This window comes from Larimichthys crocea, chromosome XV (genome assembly GCF_000972845.2).
Source record: "Larimichthys crocea isolate SSNF chromosome XV, L_crocea_2.0, whole genome shotgun sequence".
In the NCBI taxonomy this organism is placed as follows: Eukaryota; Metazoa; Chordata; class Actinopteri; family Sciaenidae; genus Larimichthys; species Larimichthys crocea.
Genome location: NC_040025.1, coordinates 10,600,336 through 10,623,631, shown reverse-complemented (window position 1 = coordinate 10,623,631; position 23,296 = coordinate 10,600,336). Strand labels below are relative to the sequence as shown.

At 46.7% G+C, this 23,296-nt stretch overlaps 1 protein-coding gene across 2 annotated transcripts in view; it reads right to left on the bottom strand.

Moving 5' to 3' along the window:
- Positions 1 to 933: 933 nt before the first annotated feature.
- Positions 934 to 23,296, bottom strand: part of plxna2 (plexin A2) — a 160,747-nt gene continuing 138,384 nt past the window's right edge. For both annotated transcript variants that reach the window (XM_019273879.1, XM_019273878.2), the window contains exons 23-32: positions 19,704 to 19,770; positions 19,381 to 19,527; positions 18,565 to 18,724; positions 17,280 to 17,383; positions 11,940 to 12,039; positions 9,204 to 9,394; positions 8,887 to 9,056; positions 8,534 to 8,746; positions 8,110 to 8,260; positions 934 to 4,955 (exon numbers count right to left, since the gene is read on the bottom strand). In XM_019273879.1, coding sequence (XP_019129424.1) covers positions 4,860 to 4,955; positions 8,110 to 8,260; positions 8,534 to 8,746; positions 8,887 to 9,056; positions 9,204 to 9,394; positions 11,940 to 12,039; positions 17,280 to 17,383; positions 18,565 to 18,724; positions 19,381 to 19,527; positions 19,704 to 19,770 — 1,399 coding nt within the window. In that variant the 3' untranslated portion in view covers positions 934 to 4,859. The remainder of the gene's footprint in view (positions 4,956 to 8,109; positions 8,261 to 8,533; positions 8,747 to 8,886; positions 9,057 to 9,203; positions 9,395 to 11,939; positions 12,040 to 17,279; positions 17,384 to 18,564; positions 18,725 to 19,380; positions 19,528 to 19,703; positions 19,771 to 23,296) is intronic.

Here is a 23,296-nt window from a genome sequence, read left to right as displayed (position 1 = left end):
GGGATGGGCGAGAGAGAGAGTGAGATAGTCAGTGTCTGCTTGTGGATATGCCTGACAGTGATCACCCTAGGGCAGAGATTAGACAGTATAAGGAATGGAGTGTGGAGGCTCTGGCCAACGCCATGTTTGCTGTCCTGCCTCCTGCCACCTCCCGGCTAATCTAAAAATGGGAAAAGACGCACATCCTCACTGGTTTTTGTACCATGCTCGGCTTCATTTCAGAGCCACAGAGGTTGCCACTTAGTTTCAACCACTACCGACACCGTGGCAGCCAGAGCCACTGATTTTGAGCCTCCATTCCTTATACTCTCAGTGGTTTCAACACATTTAAAGGGTCCAGTGTGTAGGATTTAATGGCATCCAGGCAGTGAGGTTTCAGATTGCAACCAACTGAATACCTCACCTCACTGCCCACCTTTGCCAAGGATGTATGAGAAACTATGGTGGCCCTATCTAAAGCCTGTGATCAGGGCCGGTCCTAGCTATGGGCAATGTGGGCGGCCGCCCAGGGCGCATTCTCCGTGGGGGGCGCACGAACGCCCGAAAAAGCAAAAAACCTCGGTAATTTTCGATACCGCTCATTAAGTTAGCGGAGCGGGCGCCCCGGGAGCGGGGTGTTGACAAGGCAGAGGGGGGCGTCGGACAGACCGATGGGGGCGCACGCATCCCGGGGCGCACGGCGCATCCAGGGGCGCACGGGCGTCCGTTAGGGCGCACGAGAAAATGTTCACTCCGGGGGTGGGCGGTTCGCCCAGGGCGCAAATGTGACCAGGACCGGCGCTGCCTGTGATAGTTCACAAACACAGGCAGCTGTTTCTGTTTACATCCCCTAAAGCATGATGGGAAGTGTAGTGTGATTCCCTCCTCTCGACAAAAAGACATGATTCCAGATTTTGGCTCTATGCAATTTTTAACCAGCAAAGTTTATTTATATATAACAACAGTACAAAGTGAATCCTTGGCTTGCAAAATAGGTGTGCTTCATATTTACAATAGGTACACAATAATATATTATCATAACAAAACCAAAGCAAATAAAAAACAAAACAAAACAAGAGAACAACCTTTTTTTTTTAAATACTTTAAGTTTCTTACAATTTTCACAACACTTTTATAAAACAAGAAGAACAGACAGCCATTATTATTATCATCATCATCATCATCATCGTCATCATCATTGCCAGTAATTACTATTTTACAGAACTCCAGTGTCTACAAAGGGTTTGTTTACAATGTGTTTAAAATGGAAGGATACTCGTTTTATACTTGGTGATATTTTGACTTTGAGAGTAATACATTGATCTGGATTTCAATTCATCTGCCGTAAAGCAAATAAAAAAATAAAATAAAGGCTGATAAAATGTGAAATGTTGTATAAGGAATGACACGTGCCAGTCAAAAAAACACAACACCGTCTTTTTCGGCTCCACGTTTAGACTGAAAAAAAAAGTGCACCACGCATCTTCAGTTAGCAATCAGCTCGAGCTGAAATGAGGTTGTGTGTTCGTGAGCGTCTCTCCACATCTCACATCAACTGGCAGTCAAACGGGATTCTGCGCTGCAGAAAGAGTAAACAAACTTTTCTCAGTTCAAACTGAATCAAAATAGTCCCAGAAATAAGTGTTACAGCATGGAAACGAGCTATATCTAGTAATTTAAAAAACAAAACAAAATCTCTTTCACATAAAAAAAAGGTGCATTCAGCTGTGATTTCAGACGAGTGTACAAGTGGGAAGAAGAATCGCAGTTCGATTTAAATGACGGCGCGGATCGATACGGAATACCAGGCGGAGATTAAACCGGGAATTAAAAACGCATGCAAAAAAATAAAATCTCACGCAAGACAAAAAAGGAAAATCCTGATATAAACGATCTCTGAGAGGAAAAAATAAATCAAAGCCACTCTCCAAACAATTTGTGTGCCTCTGATTACATTTGTCACAATTCTTCTTTGTCTTGCAAAAAAAAGAAAAACACACACACACAAAAAAGGCATTTAGGTCCAGTTAAAATGATAAAAAGCATTACTCCATACAAGCAATGTGAGGTATGAAGGAGGATACAATTCTATTTGCTGAAATTGGGAAGACACCTTAATCAAAAGGAAGAAGCTTTATGTTGTGTGTGTGTGTACTGTATAAGTGCGCCTTTGTGTACCGATAGATGTTTATTATAGGGAGTGACAAGGTGCTTTTTTCAGACGAGGGAACAAATCACGACAACTCGTCCCCACCTCTGCCCCCACTGGCCAGACACAGTAATAGCATGTCTCATCCTATATTTCTCCTCGCCTGTTAGTTTGATGTTTTTTTTTTCCATCTCCTGATCATACTGTGCACACAACCGACTCAGATCAAAGAGCAGCTTCAAAACCCGGAGCAGGAAACTAGAGCTAAAGGGGTTCTCTCTCTCTCTCTCTCTCTCTCTCTCTCTCTCTCTCTCTCTTTCTACCTCTTCTCCCTCCCTCTCCTCATTTCTCGACACTTCTTCTTCAAACGGCTCAGGCGAGCCGAGTGCTGAGCGAGGCAATGTCTGCCTGAGCCCGGGTCGTACCCTCTTCACCTTTCCTTTTTTTTTTTTTTTAACTTTATCTCGCTAAGACAGTTCTCAGCAAAAAGGATCCAGGGGCCAGGTATCACTAAAAAAAAAAAAAAAAGCAGGGAACGGACTGTGCTGCCGAGTCGACGACTAATAAGATCAGGAACACTAAGCAGGTGGGTATCTAAGGCCACAGAGAAAAGAAGCACCTTTCACCCACTACTGGTGTTTGTCATGCTCTCAACGCACACAACTGCAGTATACTGTGCAAACCTTTTTTTGAATTTTTATTTATTCTACCTATGTTCAAGTACTTGATGTAAACAACAAGCAAACATATATCTCGGAAGAAAATGACCTCGCCTGTCCGGAGGATGGGATCTACAGTTTGTCGTCATCCAGCTAGAAGGTTGGAAGGTTACATCATCCTTTTAAGCTCGTGACATTTTGGTTTAAGACGCATCCACATGACATGAAACATACTCTTTTTTTGTTTTTGTTTTTTTTAAACGTAGATCTCCTTTCTCCCGCTTATGTTTCGTACCTTTCACGAGTTTCCAAAAAACTCGCCGTTCCAGTTACGCAAGCTTCAACTTTAACCGGCTCTACTCTCCAAATACGAGAAGTTTTGCTCCCTCTGTAAAGCATAAACCGATTTTTTTTTTTTTTTGTTTTTTTTGTTTTGACACATTAGTGAACAATTTCGACAGGATCTTTTGGCACTTGGTCAAAAAAACTAGACCCACGCAGATAGATAGGCTTCTTATAGTCTGTGTGAGGAAAAACGGGTGGTGGTGGTGGTGGTCGGGTGAGATCTCCCCGTCAGTTGACATCTCAACTGGCCAACAAACTCGGGCTGGCATGCTTCATTGGCACTTGATAAAAAATAAAAAAAAAGAAATATGGACCCTTAGAACACTTCAGATGTGTGACAGCATGCATGCAAAGTACACATAAAGTTGTTCCCAAAGAGATACAAACTGTGGTTATATAACAGAGTGCTCTCGTCTGGTCTGTGCAGACGATACGCGCTCTCCTCCCCTTTAGCAGTAATGTGATTTACGGGTAAATAATTTTCGGGAAGCGGTTGGATGGGCCGGGTGGAGCCAGGACGGACAAATGGAGTTGTTCACTTGACGGGCTACTGCAAATATCTACGGAGCTTCAGTTCAACTGAGCCCGCTTTTTCTGTTTGCAAAACTCAAATAGACAGACAAACAAACAGACGAACAAATCATTAAAACATAAAAACATTTGTACATTCACATACACTGATTGGCAACCGGTACATACACAGATGACCTAACTGCTGACAAAAAAAAACAAAACAGAGTGATGTTGATTTAAGGTCATCTCCTAAAAATACACTATAGACTTCATCGCCGTCATCCTCAAGTTTTAGGTGCAAGCATGCTGGCTGAACTGTTTGACCACCACAGAGTTGGAGTTCCATTGATGAGTTTTCATGTTTTCCTGTACACTTCTGATTGGATAAAGAGCAGAGGTTTTTCCCGTGTCCGTGTCATGTGACGCATCAGTCTGAGGAGAGAAGATGTGGACCATGGCCTGTTTTACAAACCACACTACCGCCGCTGTAGTGTTACACTCGTTATGTCTTTTTATACAACGACACTTATGTGGGATCCTGGGTGGATATTTCGACTGCAACTGATAATATTCAAATGTACAAGTACAAAAATAAAATCTGAGAAATCTGAACGCGCTGTCCAACATGAGATCTGCTCTTCTTCTTCTTTTCTTCTTCCTAATCTCCATTTCACACTCAGACGTGTTTCTGACTGAGTGAATAAATCTGTTTCTCCGTTTTTTGTTTTTTGCTCTCCGGCAGTCTTCTCCAGCACGGCACAAACACACACTCATGCACACGCCCGCGCACACACACACCCACCCACACACGACGACGTACAATTTCCTGTCAAACTGAGAGAAAATATCCTTTGAGAAAAAGAAACAAACAAACAAAAAAAATAATAATAAATACAAGCCATGTTGTTGCCTTTCCCCGCTGATGTTCCTTCCTTATGTCATTATTAGCTCCAGCTGCAGGGCCCCTCTATCTTAAGTTCGTTGGCCCCTTAACTGGCGCCATCATGGAAGGAGGTGGGAGAATTACAAACTAAAGCAGTTGTATGTCTGTCCAGCTGTGGATGCAGGGAGGTCCCAGGTCTGGTTCATGGTTCTAGCTCCCACAATGAGAGGTATAAGTAATGCGGGACCTTTTTTCATTTTTTTTTCATTTTGGGAGGTCCTGTAGAGATCGTGGTCCTGTCTCTCTCTCTCGTTCTCGTTCTCGGTCGCTCTCAGCTCTCGAGCGACATGGCAGAGATGAGCTGCTCCACCTTGTAGGACAACCTCTGCTTCCTTGCCTGTTCGTCTTGCTCCAGGGCTGCCGTGATCTGAGGAGAGAAACACAAGGCCATGCTGAAACACAACACGGTCGGACTACATCCTGCGTGGAATTAGATCTGACAACATCTAATAGGAAATAATTGTTTTCTTTGAGGTGTTCTTCTAGGGTTCCTTTATGGACATCACATGAAAGAAGCAGGAAAAGAATTACATCACTGCTTTTGCCTTTGACAGCATGGAGAAATATTTGTGTATTAGCCTTTCCCCCGTTTTATCTTTCTGAGCCCATTTCTTTCTTAAATTTGGCATTTGTCAAGTCGGGGTTCAAAGGGAATCCAGACAGGCTCTCTCCCCTTTCGTTCTCTCATCTAGTGTCTGCCTTGTCAAGATGAATCTACGTCAGAGTGACACAGCAGCACGCATCGCAAAGGCCTTTTAATATGAATATATAACAGCAGAAAAAGACACATTTTTATCACCTTTGATATAGATCTCTGCGTCGACGTATGGCTTCATAAAGTTCGCTGTTGTGTTTCTGTCGGCTACTGTAGATCCATTACACATATCAATAATCAATGATCTAAACAAAATAATTAATTGACCCCTCTTATGCAGTGTCATTTTAAATATTCGGAGATAAATAATAAATGAACACGGGAGGGAAAGCGTCGCCCGCAATGCACTATTCATCCATGCTGAGTCACGTTTTAAAAAAACTAAAAGAAGAAGTATATTTCACTATTATTCTGTCAATTTAACTCTCAAGTTATTGTTGCTATGAAAAAAATATGTTAATTTTTGGGCTTTCAAACGTTTTACAATCAGGGCTCTAAATGAACTTTTTTGATCGAGTTTCTGAAGTTACCAGCCAATAAGAATTTCCACTAGCCACATTTTTTCCCGTGCAAAAAAGACAGATTATGAGAGCAACTGAATTCATTCATTCATTCATTTTATTAACCAAAGGTTTAAATTAATCTTACAATGAAGTTGGGAACTTAAGTACATACAAAAATTATCCCAACATTTCATTACTCGTCGCGTGCAGGAAGGACCAAATACGCCAACGCTCACGCAACGCCCCGGGAAGCCTGTTTGACCAGTGAGAGCACGCGCTGTGCGGGTTCCCATAGAAACCACGATCACGCGTCCCGCGAAATAGATGGTAGAGGGCCTCATTTATCACCGGCCAAGCTGGCTAGTGAGTTTTTTGTTTTAATACACGCCAAAATGTATTTTCACCCGCATTTGGCGGGTTGGCGGGTGTTAATTTAGAGCCCTGTTTACAATGCATCAAAATTCCCATCAGGCACGACTGGAATGTCGCTTTGTCGCCTTTAGAACCACATTTTTGGTTTTTCGAGTCGGTCGGCGGCTCTCCCGCCTTTCACGCGGCAAAAGTCGACTGACTTGCTTGTCGTCTGGAAAACATGTCAGCAACATCCTCACTCTTCCTTTTTTCTTTTCCCCGCCTAGCATGGCAAACCTTTGTTCGCCTCCTGTCCTCTTGCGGAGCACGCTAGCTTTCTGCCCACCTAACATCTTCCACTCATCTGCTTAAGTGCTCTTAAAAGGCTGGCAGCTACAGGCAGGAGCATTTCCTCCTCCTCCTCCTCCTCCTCCTCCTACTCCTCATCATCTGGGCCCCCGATAGCAATCTATTATTAATCTGTAGCACTGTATGCAGGTGCAGCTCCCACCGCCATCTCCCAAATCCATTTTTAAGTAGGCTGCGGCTGCTCTGGCCTGGTTAGCCTGACACACAGCCCTTTTGTGAAAGAGAAGGGGAGGCCGAGAAAGAGTGAAGCTATAGGCGAGACAAGCGGATACTGCGGGCAAATCGTGACGGCATGCAAAAACACAAAGAGCATACGTCGTGCATACGTCTCCGTGCGCACGCGCACACACGCCGGACGCCTACGAGTTGCAGAGGCAGCAGAAGTGGGAAAAGTGTGAGATTCATGGAGAGCAAAGGGGAAGCTGACTGGATAATGGGTAAAAAGAGAAGGAATGTACGGGCGGATAGAGAGCGAGAAAGAGGGAGAGATACCGTGGTCCAACATAAAGGTCAGGCTAATGCTTCCCAGAGGAGGAGCTGACATTAGAAGCAGAATGTCTCCATAAATGCACTCTCTCTCTTTCTCTTCCTCCCTCCTTTTTTACGCTTCCTGTGATCTGACAGCATGTGTGTGTGTGTGTTCCCCATGATTCTGCTCATGAGCGCCCTATATAACAGATCGCCCCGCTCTAACTCAGCACGGGCGAAAAAGGACAGAGCGGCACGCTGAGAGCTTGTAGACATTCACTTTCTACTCTACAGATCAGACACACTGCCTTGTTAAGCTCAGGTCTCACTAGACCTCTGGGCTTCGGGGAAGTCTACTGAAGACTCCGAGCCGACCTCACTAACCTTTCGGTCTGAGAACACAGAGGGCGAGATATACCTAACATTACAGCGAGGAGCAAATTTGCCGGAGACGCCCTTTTGTTCCAATTTTCGCTCGCGATCCTGCCTGTAATTAGCGGCTGATTTACTATTAGGCGGCAGCTCATTACGCAATCAGTGCCTGGGACTGCCCTCCAGGTAGAATCTGTGAAGTGGAAGGGAGCTCGGTGGGTAGTTCAGAGGGATTTCCAAGCTCTGGAAAAGAAATTATGCTGCGTAAAAATACTCAGGAATAAAAGTTCCAAAGGCATTTAATAAGGGCAGAGTTCAGCTCCACCTGAGGAAAAACTGTCTGTTACACTCCAAATTATAATAAAATTCGCACTATTAATGCAACAGGAGCAAGAAAGGGAGACGGGGATAGAATACAGAGAGATAGCAGCGGAGGATGGAGGTGGTGTTTCGGAATACAAAGGCATGTCTCCTCAAATTTAATTGGATAAACTGGAATTTTCCATCCTGTCTTTGTCTGGTGTCATTTAGTGTTCTGTCTTTCCCTCGTCCTATGTGTCCGCTCAGTTTTTGTCCAGAAATGACGGAGCTCCGCGATTTCTGCAGACTGCGCAAGTCAACCACAGTTTCGTCTTTGCTATATGCACGATTCTCTGTCTGCACGTTGAGGAGAGAGATTCACTGCTGACACAAAGTCGGGGCGAACTTGTCTTTGACCGGAACGTGGCGTAAATCCAAGGTGCACGATGCGTCATGAACATTTTGCGCGCGAGCGCACCGTGCGTCTGCCGAGCGTCACTCACCTCCTCGCTGTACTTGCTGACGTAAGAGTAGATCTCGTTGAGGGCGCTGAGCATGTTGAACTCTGTGGAGTGGAGTCTGGCCTGTTCTGCCAAATAGGCGTTCATGTCCTGGTCGCTAATGGCTGGCAGCCGGTTGATGTCGGCGTAGTACCTGAGGAAAAAAAACTTGGCATCACTCGCGAGTAATAGCTCAAATGAGACCCAAATTCTTTATGCGGTATCATTTTTTGGACTCTCTGTAACAATGTATGCTTACAGTCACTCTCAAAAGGCTTTTACATAATCTGGTTGAGAAGTGCAGGCCAGAAGAAAGAGAATTATGAATCAATTTCCCTCGAAGATTCCACTTTTTATTGTAAGAGGATACAAAAAGGATGCGACAGGGGGGGATCAGAATGTTTAAAGCCAGTGCATCAGCTCCTACCTCTCTACCCAGCTCTTGTAATTGGGGATATCTTTAGCGTAGAGCAGCTTATTGGATGGGGAGTCTTTGCCCAGGCGGTGCTCTGAAGTGGAGCACGAATCCATAAAGGTCTGAGCAACCACAGACAGACAGGCGTCTGTGATGCTGCTCTTATGGATGTCGAACACAAACTGCGGGTTCTTGATCACGTTTACCCAGAAACGCAACGGGAGGCTGGAAGATGGAGGAAAAAAAAAACGAGGATGAGTAAGAGGCAGAATCTCAGCTTGAATTCTCAGAAATCAGGCGAGCCGAGTTCACGGATCGGATCATCGGAGGACGTACATGCACGTGATAGGTGATAGGACACTCACCAGTTGCTTTTCCATGTGTGGCGTACGTCTGTGTCATGAATGCCGTGTTTGTCCGCCTGCTCGTCCAGGAAGTCGAACATGTACTTGATGGCGAGGGGAAGAGTGCTCCCTCGGTGAACCGTACTGAACAACGTCTCGAATAGATCGTCCACAAATTTTTGTAGTGTACCCTGACAGACGGAGGAGGAGGAGGAGAGGGCACAGATTAGCAATTTACTGGCAAAGAGACAGCCTGGATCTAAGATAACGGGGTGTGTCTATAAGGACTCGGACGTGCCGACACATAGAAGCGTATGGGGGGGAGAATACTGATGTACCTTGGTAGCTAGCAGCCTGGTCAGATAAATCTCGGAGACCATCTTGCTACCGCGGTCGCCTTCCTTCTGGTCTCCGTGTTCGTGGTTCTTCACCAGGTGCCACACCTTCACGCCACTTTCCAGATCGGGGGTGATCATGGGAGCGCGTGAACGGAGGCTGTCGGGACTGCCCGTGTAGCGGAATGAAGAATCTGCCCAGGAAAGGAACATAAAAAAAATATTGTCAGTAAATGACTGCACACTAACATTCTCTCACTCATTTCCATCTCTTCTTGCTGAATGTTTGTGTGTTTGCTGCGCCGTAAAAGGAAATTGCAGCGGTGGATAATTTCATAGAGTAAGCGGAGTAATGAAAGGGGGAGTGGGAGTTGTGGTCCCTGGTGTTGCATTGATTAGTCGTGGCCTCCCTTGAAACTGGAATCCTTGATGACACACAATATGGGTGAAAACAAGACCCTGCCACCCGCATACAGGGTGCAGCGGGACAGAGGTATTCACAAAATGCTACATGTTCGTTCTGTTTGTTCTCTCTCTGTCGTGAATGATTTGCTTCTTTCTCTTCTTTATGTAACCTCTGTCTCACTGACTCACACACGTCGAGCCTGGCTCCGCCTTAAAGCACTCGTAATTGGCTCTTCCCCCGCCGCACTGTATTGAAAGCGTCCCTGTCACACTCACTAATCAATGCATCAAAAGATCCCTAATTCGTTAAGCACCGGAGCCACCCTCCCCTTCATCCATACATCCTCCTCTCGTCTCCGCTCTTGTGTTCCTGCCTCCTCGCTCTTCACTCGGTCTGAATGATGCCGGTTTTTAAGTTTTTTCTCTAATTAGCCCGCCGTCTACTCCTGGCAGCCGGGGTCTCTAGAGGTTCAGGATCTGAGGGATCTCAATGAGGATCTCTCTGACCTGGCTTCAAAGGCCCGAGCTGAACAACAAAGCTTTTTGCTACCAATACAGCCACTTACACATTTCAAATAGAACCAACCTGCACCTCTGTAGAGGCCACTAGGGACCAGGGCCCGGGTAGGCGGGGGTTGAATATATGTGGCTGTGTGCAGGGTGGATTGAGACCCCAAATCCCAGCTTAATCCAGTCACTGTTTTTTACTGCTCTACTATTTCCTCAGCCCCTTTATCCTTTCCGGGGCCCCTCAGCCTTTTCCTAAACTCCCCTAACACTAAGCTACGACCCGCAGCCCTTCCTTCGTCCTCTGCAGGCCTCCCATCTCCTGGACACAGTCAGGCAAGTAGGGTTAGTAGGGGATTTTAGGGCTGGAGTTAGGGGGGTGGGTGGATGCCGGTGGTGTAAATTGAGTCAAGATGCTAAGTGTTGAACGTTAAATTGGTATGAATCCATCAGCAGGTGTCGAGCTGCAGCTGTGCCTGCTGTGCCAACCCATGATTGATGAGGGACGAGCACATGCCAGCAAGAGCCTCCGCTTTCTATGCAACGCACGTCCAAACCAAACTCCAGTGCCTGAGCACACTGGCTCACCAAAAAGAAAAAAGAAAGTAAATAGAAAAATGTGAGCGAGTGCAGCCTCTCAGCAGCTCATTGAAATCTCGTGACAGGTTAAAACATCCCTTGTGAATAAGATATTTGAGAGTAACTCTGTGTAACAACAACAAGGCGTAGCAGGTGGGGGTAAAATGAATGTGCGATATTGAAACGACAACACAATGATTCTGCGCTTTTGTCGCATCGGTAGTTCTACTTGCTGACATTAGTTTGGTTGTTAAAAAGAGAGTAATGACTGAGCACGCTGTAATCTTCTTAAGGCCAGCGGAGATAATCTTCCACAGTTATGTTGTGAATGTCACTCCACATTCAGATGTTTTTGGATGGGAAGTATCTGCAGTCAAACACGCCTTGTATTTGAGGGGTGAAGACGCCGTTAGACAGTTTAAAGGCAGCGTTCGCTTTCTATCCCCCCCAATCCTGATAATTGGCCGTCGCTCGTTTATCTTTTTTTCTGTTTGTGTGAAGTATCATTCACACGGAATAATTAGCAATCACAAGTCGCCCCGGTGCTGCTGTGCGTGTGCCTGGCGTCGGACCAAATTCGGCACCCACCCACCAAGCAGCACAACAGTACAAGCGCGTCTAAAGCAGGCACGTGCGTGTAGGTGCTCCACGTACTGTCAGCTGGCAGCCTGTTGTGTCCTGCACGGAGCGCATCTTCATTCTGATAAATATTGTGTCTTTAAAATCTAACAGTAACCATAACTGTCATATTTATCAAAGGGTTTTTTGTGGGCAGGTTTTTCCTCACTCGAACTGAGGGTCTAAGGACAGAGGGTGTCACTCCCTGTACCGATTGTAAAGCCCTCCGAGGCAAATGTATTTTGTGACTTTGGGCTATACAAATGAAATTTGATTTGATTTGATATCTGTCACTCTCTGCTGCTCTTTGCCTCTTCTTCTTTACATTCTTGTACCATAGCAACACAACTGTGAAGCAAAAACTGCAGCATGCACAACTGAAGAGAGGAAAAACGGTTGGAAAAACAGAGCTGGCCGTTGCTCTGGGGGTGAGCAGATTTGTCTTTGTTCATATCTGAAACATTCTGATGTGTCTGCAAGGCGACCAGATTACATTTGCATGGAATTAAAACTGAGTAAGGCCTGCAAACACATCCATAATTACCTAATATATATGCTGTTGGCAGTTTGCAATCAACGTCGAAGCCACAACAAGGCCGTGAAAGGAGCAATCTGCTCTAACCGACTCACCGTATCTGCTGATGGAGGTGCGGGATATGCTGGCTGAGGATGGGATGTTGTACGACGAGGTCTGTTTGGGCACCAAAGCCACGACGCAGCGGTCTGACACCTGTGGGAAAAGACAGACACATGTAACATGAATCTGCTGCTATCTTTTGGTGTTTTTCCATATTTTACTTAGCACAGTTCTTCTTGTAGTAGACTACATAATTCCCAAACCAGTGCCTTCATGCCATATCTGTGCTCCCCTGCTGTTCTCTACTACAGACCCTGTGGCTGTGGCTGCATGAAAAGGCTGTGCTACTACATGACTGTCATTGTTATCCCCCATCGCAAACATTAGAAACATGATGTAAGCCTTGGAAGACGCTAAGAGGGGGTGAAAGAGAGCGGGAGAGACGGAGGGGGGGAAAAAGAAAAGAAAAGAGAGAACTGTCAGAAAGAAAGAGACGGAGACTAGAGCTCTGAACGTCTCATCTCATCTCGTGTGCGCTTCACAACCTCAGAGAAAATGGGGTACGCAGGTACGGCCTAATAATAGCATTAAAGCGGCACAGAGTCGGAGTCAAAGGAAAAAGACGGAGAGAAGAGGCTGGGGAAAGATGGCGCGTCATGAAAAAGAGACACACGCTGAGGTTTATCCTCCCCCCCTCTGTGGTTTACATTTACAAAGGGCCCTTGGCCTTATATGACGTGCTGGAGTCACTTCAGATAAGCTGAGAAAAACTGATGCAAACATTCGAAATGATAGTTTGAAAATCGGTTACTTAACAACCCTTCTTAGCAGAGATCTCTCGTCAGTCAAACACTGTGATTGATTCATGAAAAGGCAATTAAACTATAATTAATCTTTGAAAGGCTGTATTACTGTTAGTACACCAAAAAACATCACATTTTTAGGAGCAAAACAAAACTCGTGGTTCTTTTTTTTTTCCAAAAGCCAAAAACAACAAACAGCTTGTTGGCTGGCATTTTCAGGCCACCCCGAGGAGGGATTTCTGCTTCAGACCGGGCGACGAAAAACTGATGAGCCTCCAGCGGAGAAATAAACAAAAGGCAAATGCCAGGCACCAAAAGGAATACCTCAAAGAATCTATAGAAAAACAGAAATGTCTTCTTTTCATCTTCCCTTAGCAGGAACGCCGTCTTTTCTGTCCCTTGTTGGAAACCAGGCGAGTGGATATTGGGACGGACATTTGCAGAGCGTCTACTTGCTCTCGAGAGGCCCTCCGCCTCTCATCCTCCCCCTCAAGTCTCGTCCTCAACCCTTTTCCTTGCCATTCTTTCCAAACTAAACTCTGCTGTGCTATTAGTTGGAGTTGCCATCTGGCCACACTGAAGAGAGGCACTTGGAAACCTGGAATGAAATCTGCAGGAATCCTCTTAAAGAAAGATGCAGCTCTGGTTGCCCTGGCCTCTTGGAGGGTCTTCCTTCAACCTAATCCCCGATCCACGACCGGCATCTTTGACCCTTCGCTCTCTTAAGCTCACCTTCTTCACATTTGTCTCTGCTTTCCTAAACCTAATTTCTGCAGCCACTCCGTCCTAAAGCCTCCTCTTGGCCCGACGACGCACGCACCAACTCTAATACACCAACACTTGCGTGAAGCTTCCACCACTATTCCTGTGATACATTTTCTCCGGGGAGCATGAAATAGCTTCTCTGTCCCCCGCATTCCCTTTAACGCCTCCCCTCCATCTCTCTCTTTCTCTCTGCTTTTTATGGCTGACAGAGAGGCTACAGCAGCGATGGGTCCTTGTGATAGAGTAAATGATTGAAGGCGTGCAGATTCGCCCTTCAGGGATAATCCAGTGTGGGGCTGATAGTGGGCAGGTGTGATAAGGGCTGTTGGGCCCTGCCTGTGATAAGACCTTCTATTAGACAGTGCAGAGCCCGAGCAGACAGCAGAGTGTGGTCAGCCTCTATCTTTCTTTTCTCAGCCCTTCACATCACAAACCCACAGCCCCGGCCCTAGCCTGTCTGTCCCCATCTCTCCTGGACTCATGCCCTAAGATCACGATGTTTATCATACCTGCCAACTCTGCTCAGTAGTTTGGAAACACACAAACAAAGTATGTGTGTGAATATAACTCTTTTGAGTGTCAAAAGGAGTCTTCAGTGGAGTTAAATGCCAATCTGCAAGCCTTTCTGAAGGTAAATCAATGAAATGTGTCACTGAAGTGCAGGTTTTTTCAAACACTGTGCTTGTTGCTATTGAATATATGACTCAGGGTGCAGAATTAATCAAATACGTCGTTTCCTATTTTCATGGAAAACAACTATTTGTTCAAATATTTTTCCTTCCTCCATATCCCCACCTGTCTTGGATTTGTATTCAGGTTTACAGTGGGGTCCAGTGAGCCGAGACAGCCGCACACAGCATTAGATTAATGAACAGACAGCGATGTAGTAGTATCCGTTGTGTCTGGGTTTCTGTTGAAAATAGCCCAAAATGCCCCCGAGTGATGTCTGCAAGGTGGGTAACAGGATCTAGCTGGCAAGGCTCTCCTGGTGTGGTCATCAGTGTCTGCTCTCCCTGTTCCTTCACCGCAGAGAAGAGGACGGACGGAGGTCACCGAGCAGCGGGGGGAGGAGGAGGAGGCGGAGGAGGAGGAGGGAAGTTTCCAAACTGACTTTTTACTTTATGTTTTGACGCAGTCTGAAAGTGAAAGAGGGAGCCGTCTGCCCTTTACTGTCAGTTATCTGCGCATTAGGAATAATATTCTTGAAAAAAAAAAAAAAAAACACAGTGTCCATGTGTCCGCACGCAAGCGGACGCGGCAAACAAATATTAATATGCTGGAAAAGCCACAGTCCACCTGTCATAAATCAACACGTTGTCAAATATCATCAGTGTAATTACTCACAGAGCACGCCCAGGTGAATATGGTGCAGGTCTGTTTGCGATTTGAGTCCTAATAAATAACCCGAGCAGTCTGACAACTCCAGTTCGTGACAATGCCCTGTGTTTACGAGAATAATTAACGCTGCCCTCTCTGATTCATGCGACTGCGGTGCACCTCGGGATCCATGCTTACTGGATCCGGATGCGATCCAGCAGGAGGAGGAAGGTTTAACGCTTTACCTATGCCTATGAGACGAAAGAGACCTGGGAGAGGGAGGCGGAAAAGAAGGTGTGATGAAACGCTTCAACGCGACAGGGCGGGAGATTAAACAACAAAAAGATCCAAATCAGCAATCGGCCCAAAAAAAAATTCTCCAATCTCATAAATCTTTTATCTCAACCACTGGTTTTGTCTGTGCACGCGAGAGCGAGTGCTGTATATGTGTGTGCACGCGCATATTCTATCTTCTTCTGTCTTTATCTATGCATGGAAGACTGTAAAAAAAAACAAATACAGAAGTAGAAATAGTGCAGTGGGAAGATGGGTCCCCTGACTGTGAGCCGAATAAAGATTCTGAACTTGTTTTAAATGTGTGCGTTTATGTTTTTAATTTCGTTGCGGCAGGGAGCTGGGAAGGTGTGTATTTCCATATCCAGGTTATGTAAACTATTATTTCCCGTGTGGCAGGGTAAATAGCCAGTGGGGGTTCTTGGTGATGCTGAGAGACCCATGAATTTTAATGCCTCTGTCTGGTCCCTGTGTCTCTGCTACGGGAGAATTACACTCCAGGTGATGCTCGGTCTCACTCTGCATATTTCAGACCTCTCTTTCAATATTGCCTCTTTACTTTTTTTCCCTTTACTTCAAGCTTTTCCCTCTCTCACTCCGGGGCCTAATGAGCTGTGATCCCTTGTTGTGATAGGCAGCCAGATGTGCAGTTGCAGCTTCCAGCACAATGACATGTGACACACAATCTCCCGCACAGGGGGCCACATTGCCAGCTCATCGAAAACGTAATGATGCACAGTCGTCTATGTTGTTCCATTCTACTCTCATCTCTTCCTACCGCCAACTGTCCTATCCCTTCACGCATCGTCTCTCCCTCCCTCTTTCTCTTGGTCCCCCCCCCCCCCCACGTTTTTTTCCCACTGCAGCCCACCGGCATCTCCTCTGAAGTTGCACAGCGACGGGCTTTAACGTTCTACGCAGGGACCCCTTAGATCCGTGATCAATAGCGGGGCCTTAGATCTGCTATTGAGCGAGCGAACAAGTGAAGCCGGCCACACGCGTGTTTGCTTTGTGCCCCGTAGCGTCTCCCTCGGCTAACGATTGTGATGCAAAGAATTGCAAAAAAGAAAAAACAACAACAACAACAGAGAAAGCCCATTATGGCGTGGAGGCAAACACACTGCGCGGCTCCATCAAGGATTAAAAGCACTGCAGAGACCAGAGAAGAAGTAATACTCAAGGCCACGTGACGAGGAAAGGGAGGACGGAGGAAATAAAAAACGAACGCTCATTGCTCTTCAGAGGGCGAGAAGGAAAAAAGAGGAAGAGAAATGTAAGCAAGACAAAATGTATGGAGGGAGTTTGAAGACAATGAAGGTGAGGGGAGACAAAGACGCTGCACGGTGAAGGACATTATGACGTGTCCCTTCTTCTTAATGACTGCTACATCTGTTAAATTATGCTGCGGCAGGAGTTTAGAATGACCCTTCCCTCCCAGCGTGAGGTCTCCGATCCTCGACAGTCCTCGCCCCCCATTTTTTCCGCCTCGAGATGGAGCTCCTAGGCCCCCATGGTCCGGGTCTCCAACCCCAGCCACAGCTGCTTTCTCAGACCTAGCTTCTGCTCTTGACCAGGTAGCCCACAATCAAGCCTCATGCAGTCTTTAAGCAGATGGTCCCCCCCCCCTTTGGCTGACTAATGAGAGACCGCTGAGCATGCGCCGTTAAAGATTCATGACATCCTACCCTGCCTGTTCCTTTTTTTTTTTTTTCCTTTATTTATCTTTATTATTTCTGCAGAACTCCTCTTGTTCTCTATTTTCTCGAGAGAATTGTGGGGTGTGAATTGAGGTTTCCTACGCGCAATAGAGACAATCACAGCGGGTCTAATTGTTGCACATAAGTCAACAGGCCAAAGAAAGAGAGGGAGGGAGAGACGGTGTCCTCCTGACTGGAGCAGCAGCAGCGTCTCTCCGGGGAGGAGGGAGAAGTGTCGGGCCGAGATGCTGAGGGTTCATCTCTCCTGCCACCTGTACAGTAATTGTCCTCTATTCTGTCACTTGGATCACACCAAGCAAGGGCATGCAAATGAGGAGCATGAAAATTGGCTGCCTAAAAAAAAGTCAAGAGCGGTTGGGGGGAAAACATCAAAGTTTGCCGAAGTATGCGGTATAATAATAAAAAAAAAGCCAAGGTGAAACTTGAACTGAAACGATAAAGAAGGTGAAGTCTGAGAGTTAATTAAAGGGAAACTTTACATTAAAGGTATATTTACCTGGTAGTGCATGAGAGTGTTGAGTCTCTTCCAGTCGTTCTCTATCTTGGTGGTGATGTCTTCGTCCTGCAACACCACGCGAGCCATTCGCCCCTGGCGCCACTCTGAGAAGACAAGACATGTAGGATATCAGCTCTTCCTCTCGCGGACTGGGATTGACACGCATCTTAATTAAACACGCCAACGATTTCGAGATGTACACGCAAGGCGGGCTGCACGCTTTAATTGGTACTTGTGTGGCGGATAAAACGGCGTCCCATTAGCATACGCAGCGGTTCGGGGGCCCGTCAGGGTCAGAAAGAGAAGAGGAGTAGAGCAAGACAAGAAAGGATGAAAAAGCAAAGTATGAGAAAATCACCTCCTTTCAAAGGAAAGAGAGGGGGGAACAGGTGGGGGCTGTATATGTAGCTGGTGCTGGTGGAGGGTTGTAGCTGACGGCTCGCTGTGGGGTAATGAAATGATAATAAGGGTGTTGACGGGGGAAGTGGACAGCCATTGTGGCTCTCATGCTGGGAGTGATCATTGATTTTCTCCTCTGTTGACTTGGTTTTTATTACGTTTGTGCCTCTGCCAGGTGACCACATGATACCTCTGCCCTACAATCGCTCTACAGCAAAAAAATATAACAAAAAAAAAAAGTGCACACACTCAATCCAAGTTGCACAGGCTCAATTATTCTCAATGCAACAGTGAGAAGTGAGCGAGAGAGGACAGCGGATGGACCCGCAGCCGTATTGTAGAGATGTGACGGCGTGCTGATTTGCAGCGAGCAGTGGGAGGCTTTTGTTCTCTCCGCCCATGAGGAGTGAGAGAAAATGAAAGCGACAGAGAAATGGGGAGGCAAGGTACGGACAGGCGGGGATGAAAGTGGCAGACTGCGTGGGAGTGGAGCCCAGCGTGAAGCTGGCGAGCCCGTCTGTCAGGCTCTTACCTGGGTCAGCCAGACAAGCCACGTCACAGACACACAAACACACACACATGCGCACTTCTCTGTCTCGATCTACTGTGTCTTATTGGCACTGCCGGGCAGAGAAAGCAGCCAGACGGAGGGATGCGCCACACAGTGTCAGTCAGTTTGATAGAAGGCCTGGCAGCAGCACACTGCGGCTGGCTGGCTGGCTGGCTGGCTGTGCTGCTGGAACACAGCTTTTATCACACTAATGCACCGATAATCTGTACACATGGCTAGGTTTTCTATCACTGATACATTAATCTGTGGGTGTGAAGGACTTTACACCTGCCAGTTGCATCTGTGAGTGTCTGGATTGGTGTGTGCGAGTCTTACCGAGGTCCATGTCGACAGCACGCGGCCGCTGAGAATAGGGCATGTTCTTGTAAACGGCGTCTAGTATCTTCTCCTTCACTTGGGTGATGGTGTCACAGTTCAGCACCTTGACTGGAATCTCCGGACTGTTCTCGTTGTCGGGGTTCACGCAGTTTAGGATCTGGATTGTTGGAGAATAAGACAGGAAAAATGAAGTAGGAGCAGAGAAAAAGAGGCTAGAGGTGTCCGGGTTACTGCCTGGACTTTGGTCCAGTTTGAGGCTTCGCCCTCATTAGAGTCTCCTTGGAGCATGGCAGGAGCTTCGAGAAAACCATTTCCGCTCTCGCTGGCAACCCAAAATCTAATTTCACACCTTCGGCGGGACACCAATTTCCAGCTCTGCCGGGGTATTAGCACGTAATGAGCCAAATTCCCAGTCGGAGCAATCAGAGCATTGTCATGTCACATGCTGGCTGTGTGAGTGTGTGGTTGGTTTTTTTGTTGTGTGTGCATGTGCGTATATGTGTGTATGTGGAGAGGGAGCTGTTCAGCCACCTACCCTGATGTTGGACCAACACTAGAGCCTGTGGGATCATTAGTTAATTTACTTCCCATACAGGAAGGAAGACACCCAACACAGCAGACAAAGCTATGGCGTCTTAATAATGGTCGGTGGTGAAAAAGTAATTTTTTTCTCCTGGGCGTTTGTGTCTGCATGTGTATGGCAGCATTTTGCTATATTCGAGCCTGTGCATGTGCATGTGCGTTATGTTTCCACGTGTGTGTTTGTGTACGCCCGCGGAGCTCTGGGCGAACTCCTCTGCAAGTTTGACGTACCAGGGTTTTGTACTCGATCTGCTGACGGATGAGCTTGTCTTCACTCAGGGAGTAGCGGGCCTCTCCGGTGATGGCGTCGATGGGCCCTTTTTCCATCTGCTGCTTGATGGCGCAATACAGCATGAACAGAGGCTCCCCGGCACACTCCTGCAGACAAGACGAACCAACCAAACAGATTCACACATGAGGGCACTGGAAAAAAACACCTACAAGTCCACATACATGTACATATCCGATAATGTGCAATCACACGTTTAATTTAGGAACTTTATGAAATGTTCATATAACACCTGCAGACACCGATAAATGCTTGGTGTGCTAACCTTGAGGAATTTGTGAAGGAGGAAGGCGAACCAGTTTGTGAGCATCTTCTCTGCAACCGACTCCGTTCTGAAATCACACAAAAAAACCAGAAAAAAAAACAAAATTTAACTCTTCTTTCTGTTGATATTTCAAAAGCTTTAGATAATACAAGAGCTCCATAATTCATGAGGTGATGTGTAAGACTTCTGGGAGGTTATCTTGGCATCCTGTGGGTACCGCCTGCAACATCGTGGTCATGGTGAGTGAGCAGAACACGAGCAGAGTGTGTGTGTGTGCACATGGTTAAAAAAAAGCGCGTGATTGAGTATGCATAGATGCGAGCGTGTGTGTGTGTGTGTGTGTGTGTGTGTGTGTGTGTGTATTCACGTGTGGTTGAACACAGCGGGACATCAGCAGCTGTGACAAGCCTCAGCTGTTGAGAGAGACGAGTGCTGTCACAGCCAGGTAACGCCTGATCACAGCCAAAACGATCTCCTCTCCTCTCATTTCCTCCCTCCTTCTTCCTCCTCCCCCCCTAACTCCGCTTGCCTTTCCCAGTCAATCGCACGTGGAGGTACAGCTCGCTTGCTGGGCTCGATTGGGCATGAAAACACACAAGTGTGCAATGACCTCTTGACTGTTTCCACCGCAGAGCGCACAAGAGGAGAACCGTGTATGTCTCTTTTATATATATATATATATAATTTCTGCTCACATCTTTCTCTGAATGCCAGACAAACAATCTGCTCATTAGCACCATCATGGAACACTAGAAACAGAAGTTAGACCAAAACAGACGGGTGGGAATGGTTAACGAGCATGAAGCATGGATGAAAGGTTTAGTTCTGTGTTTCTCATGTGGACAAAGCAACCTGAGGTGAATCCCCAACAACAACAAGCTCCCACCTCGACTCTCCTGCCCTGCCCTCTCTCTCGCCTCGCCCGTTTGACTACCGTGCAAGCCCGCACGCTGGCAGGATTCAAAAAGCCGCCCCCCCGGAAAAAAAAAAACTGGAAATGGATTTTTCTATTCCGTCATTACCCCTGCTTTGTTTTCACATTAATCAGAAGTTAAGATGCCATTGCAAAGTGTCCCGTGGACTGTTTTTGCAAGTGAGTGTGACTTGTCACGAGGACGTGAATGATCCTCTCTCTCTCTGCGTTCCAAATTCAAACAGCGTTGAAAAAGAGAAAGAAAAAATGACCCTCTTAATGTGGCAGGAAATGACTGTGATTACTCTGGTGTATATAATGGAGGGGGGGCATACAGCGTACACTGTGCTGAACTGGGGGGGGATTAGCATGGAATCGAAGCGGCCAGGTATTAAAAGACGAAGCTGGAAGGCTTCCGTCTCCTCACGAGCTAAATAGAGCCAGGGATGATTATACCTATTCAGACTCTGAATGCACCTTAAAGGAAGATTATGACTATCATGGAGATAATTGCGTTAAGTCCTGTTTAAGGGCTATAAGCAAGAGTCTGGGGACTGAAGTCCCAGGAGGACTGTCTTAGCCAGGGGAGGTTCCAACAGCTTTTAGTCACCGAGACGAGGAAAAAGCGTCAGTCATTCTCTCTGTCTCATTAAGACGGAGACGGGGTGAGGCTTCTTCCCTCTTGTTCTTTTTCCTACAGCCTTCCTGCAGCCAGCAGCACGGCGGAGCAGAGGTTTTATATTTTGTGTTGAATGATGTGTTGTGATGTTGCCTTCCTCTCCCCCCCCCCCCCCCCCTCCACCCGCTGCCTTGAGGCGATTCCTCTGACTGCCGGCCAGTCTGTTGGCAGCTTGTTCGCAGAGGACGGAGAGAGAGAGAGAGAGGTAGGTGACAGCCTATTTGAAGTGCGATGCGCCTTGCAGCGGGGGAGGAAAGATGTAGATTAATTCACCCAGATTCGGCTACGAGCACGAGAGAGTAAACATTGCTGGAAAGCTGTGCGGCTCTCTTGTGCACGTGACTGCATCCTCACACACACACACACACACACACACACACACACACACACACACACACACACACACAGGTGTGTGATTCTCTTTCATTCTGACATATACAAACACACAGGTGGGGGTGCACATAAAGAAAGCAAGTCGCAGTATCCACAAGCTCAATGTTTGAAACAACATAATAAGGAGCAGCGACCGAGGCGCCTGCGGCTGTATTTGCACGCAGAACAAACCTAAATACATTGTGGATTTTTTTTTGGACAATACCCCAAATCCCTCCGTAATTGCCCTCCTTCCTCTACGAGAATTCACCTCTCCTTGCCCCCCCTCCCTCCCTCCCTCCTCGCTCTGCGATGCTTACCGTGCGCCCCCCCCCCCTCCCGGCTTGTATGAGACTTGAGTGTGTTAGAAGTTAATGGAACCTATTAAGCATTTTAATAAGCTCAGCAAGTCCCCGAGAAGGAAGTCAAATAAAGCCTTTTTTTTGTGTGTGACTCCCCCTTAATATCGCTCCCTTTGAATGTCGGGGAGAGAGGAGGAGGAGGAGGAAGGGGGGGGAGAACGCACTTTGTTCTCCTCCTTCTCCTTTTCCTTCTTGTCCTCCTCCTCATCTGCCTCCCCTTCCTTTTTTTTGCTATTAATTGAGTGTCATTAATGAACATCAGGATTTCATTATCCCACATAGTGTTTAAGAGGGGCTATGCATCCCCCCCCCCTCCATCTCTAGTCTCCTAATGGCAGATAGGCTTGAGTTGGGGAGGGAGCGAGGGGGGGATGTCTTTCAATGAAACTAATGCCAAACACAATACTCGCTCTCTTAATAACTCTGTACTCCATTGCTCTGCATGGGCGGAAATCTCATTACAAAAATGCTGAGGAGAAAAATAACACAAGATTGAAAAGTCTCAAGGTGATAGAAGCAATGTTCTGTGATTCCATTAAAAGAACATTATGAAGGAGAGAAAGAAACTGGGTGAAGGGAAAACCTAAGGAGGAGACGGAGAGAATGGAGGCTCGGGCGTAATGTGTAAAAGAAGTGTCGGGCTTTACAAGAATGTTGTGGTTGGGGGTCATCGAACACAGAGGAGTTTTAGTAATAATGGACGGGCAGGAGGGGAGGGCAACGCTGTGAAATAACGAGAGACATGAGGACCCTCTCTGGTTAAAATGAGCGCCGAGAGAAAGCGAGAGAAAGCGAGAGCGCGGGAACATATTTCACTAATGTAGCAAAATACAATCCAAACACCGCGAGGTGCAGCATCAGTTCCACTTAGCGCACCGGAGAGTGAGCAAATCAAACGCATTGTCAAAGCTCAGATATTGCTTTCAAAAAGCTTTTAGGAGAATGTAAGTGTCTGCAAGCTCAAATCTTTCCGTGTCGAGACAAAGAAAAGCGGGAATGCATCTCAAATCTTTAAATACCAAAGAGACCAAAGAGTTTCTTTGGAAAAAAACACGTCTCTGAAGAGCATGAGTGCACCCTTCAAATGTGTTTCCAGGAACTTAACTGACTTGGGATATTATATCTCTGCTACATAAAGGCAATGTGCTGTACATGCTATAATTTGTTTTCTCTGCATTGTTGCTGTGATGGATGGCGAAATGGGAGCCAGCACTTAAGCAAAATAGTCAGAAGAGTACGTGCCCACGGAACAACTGCAGCATGACGT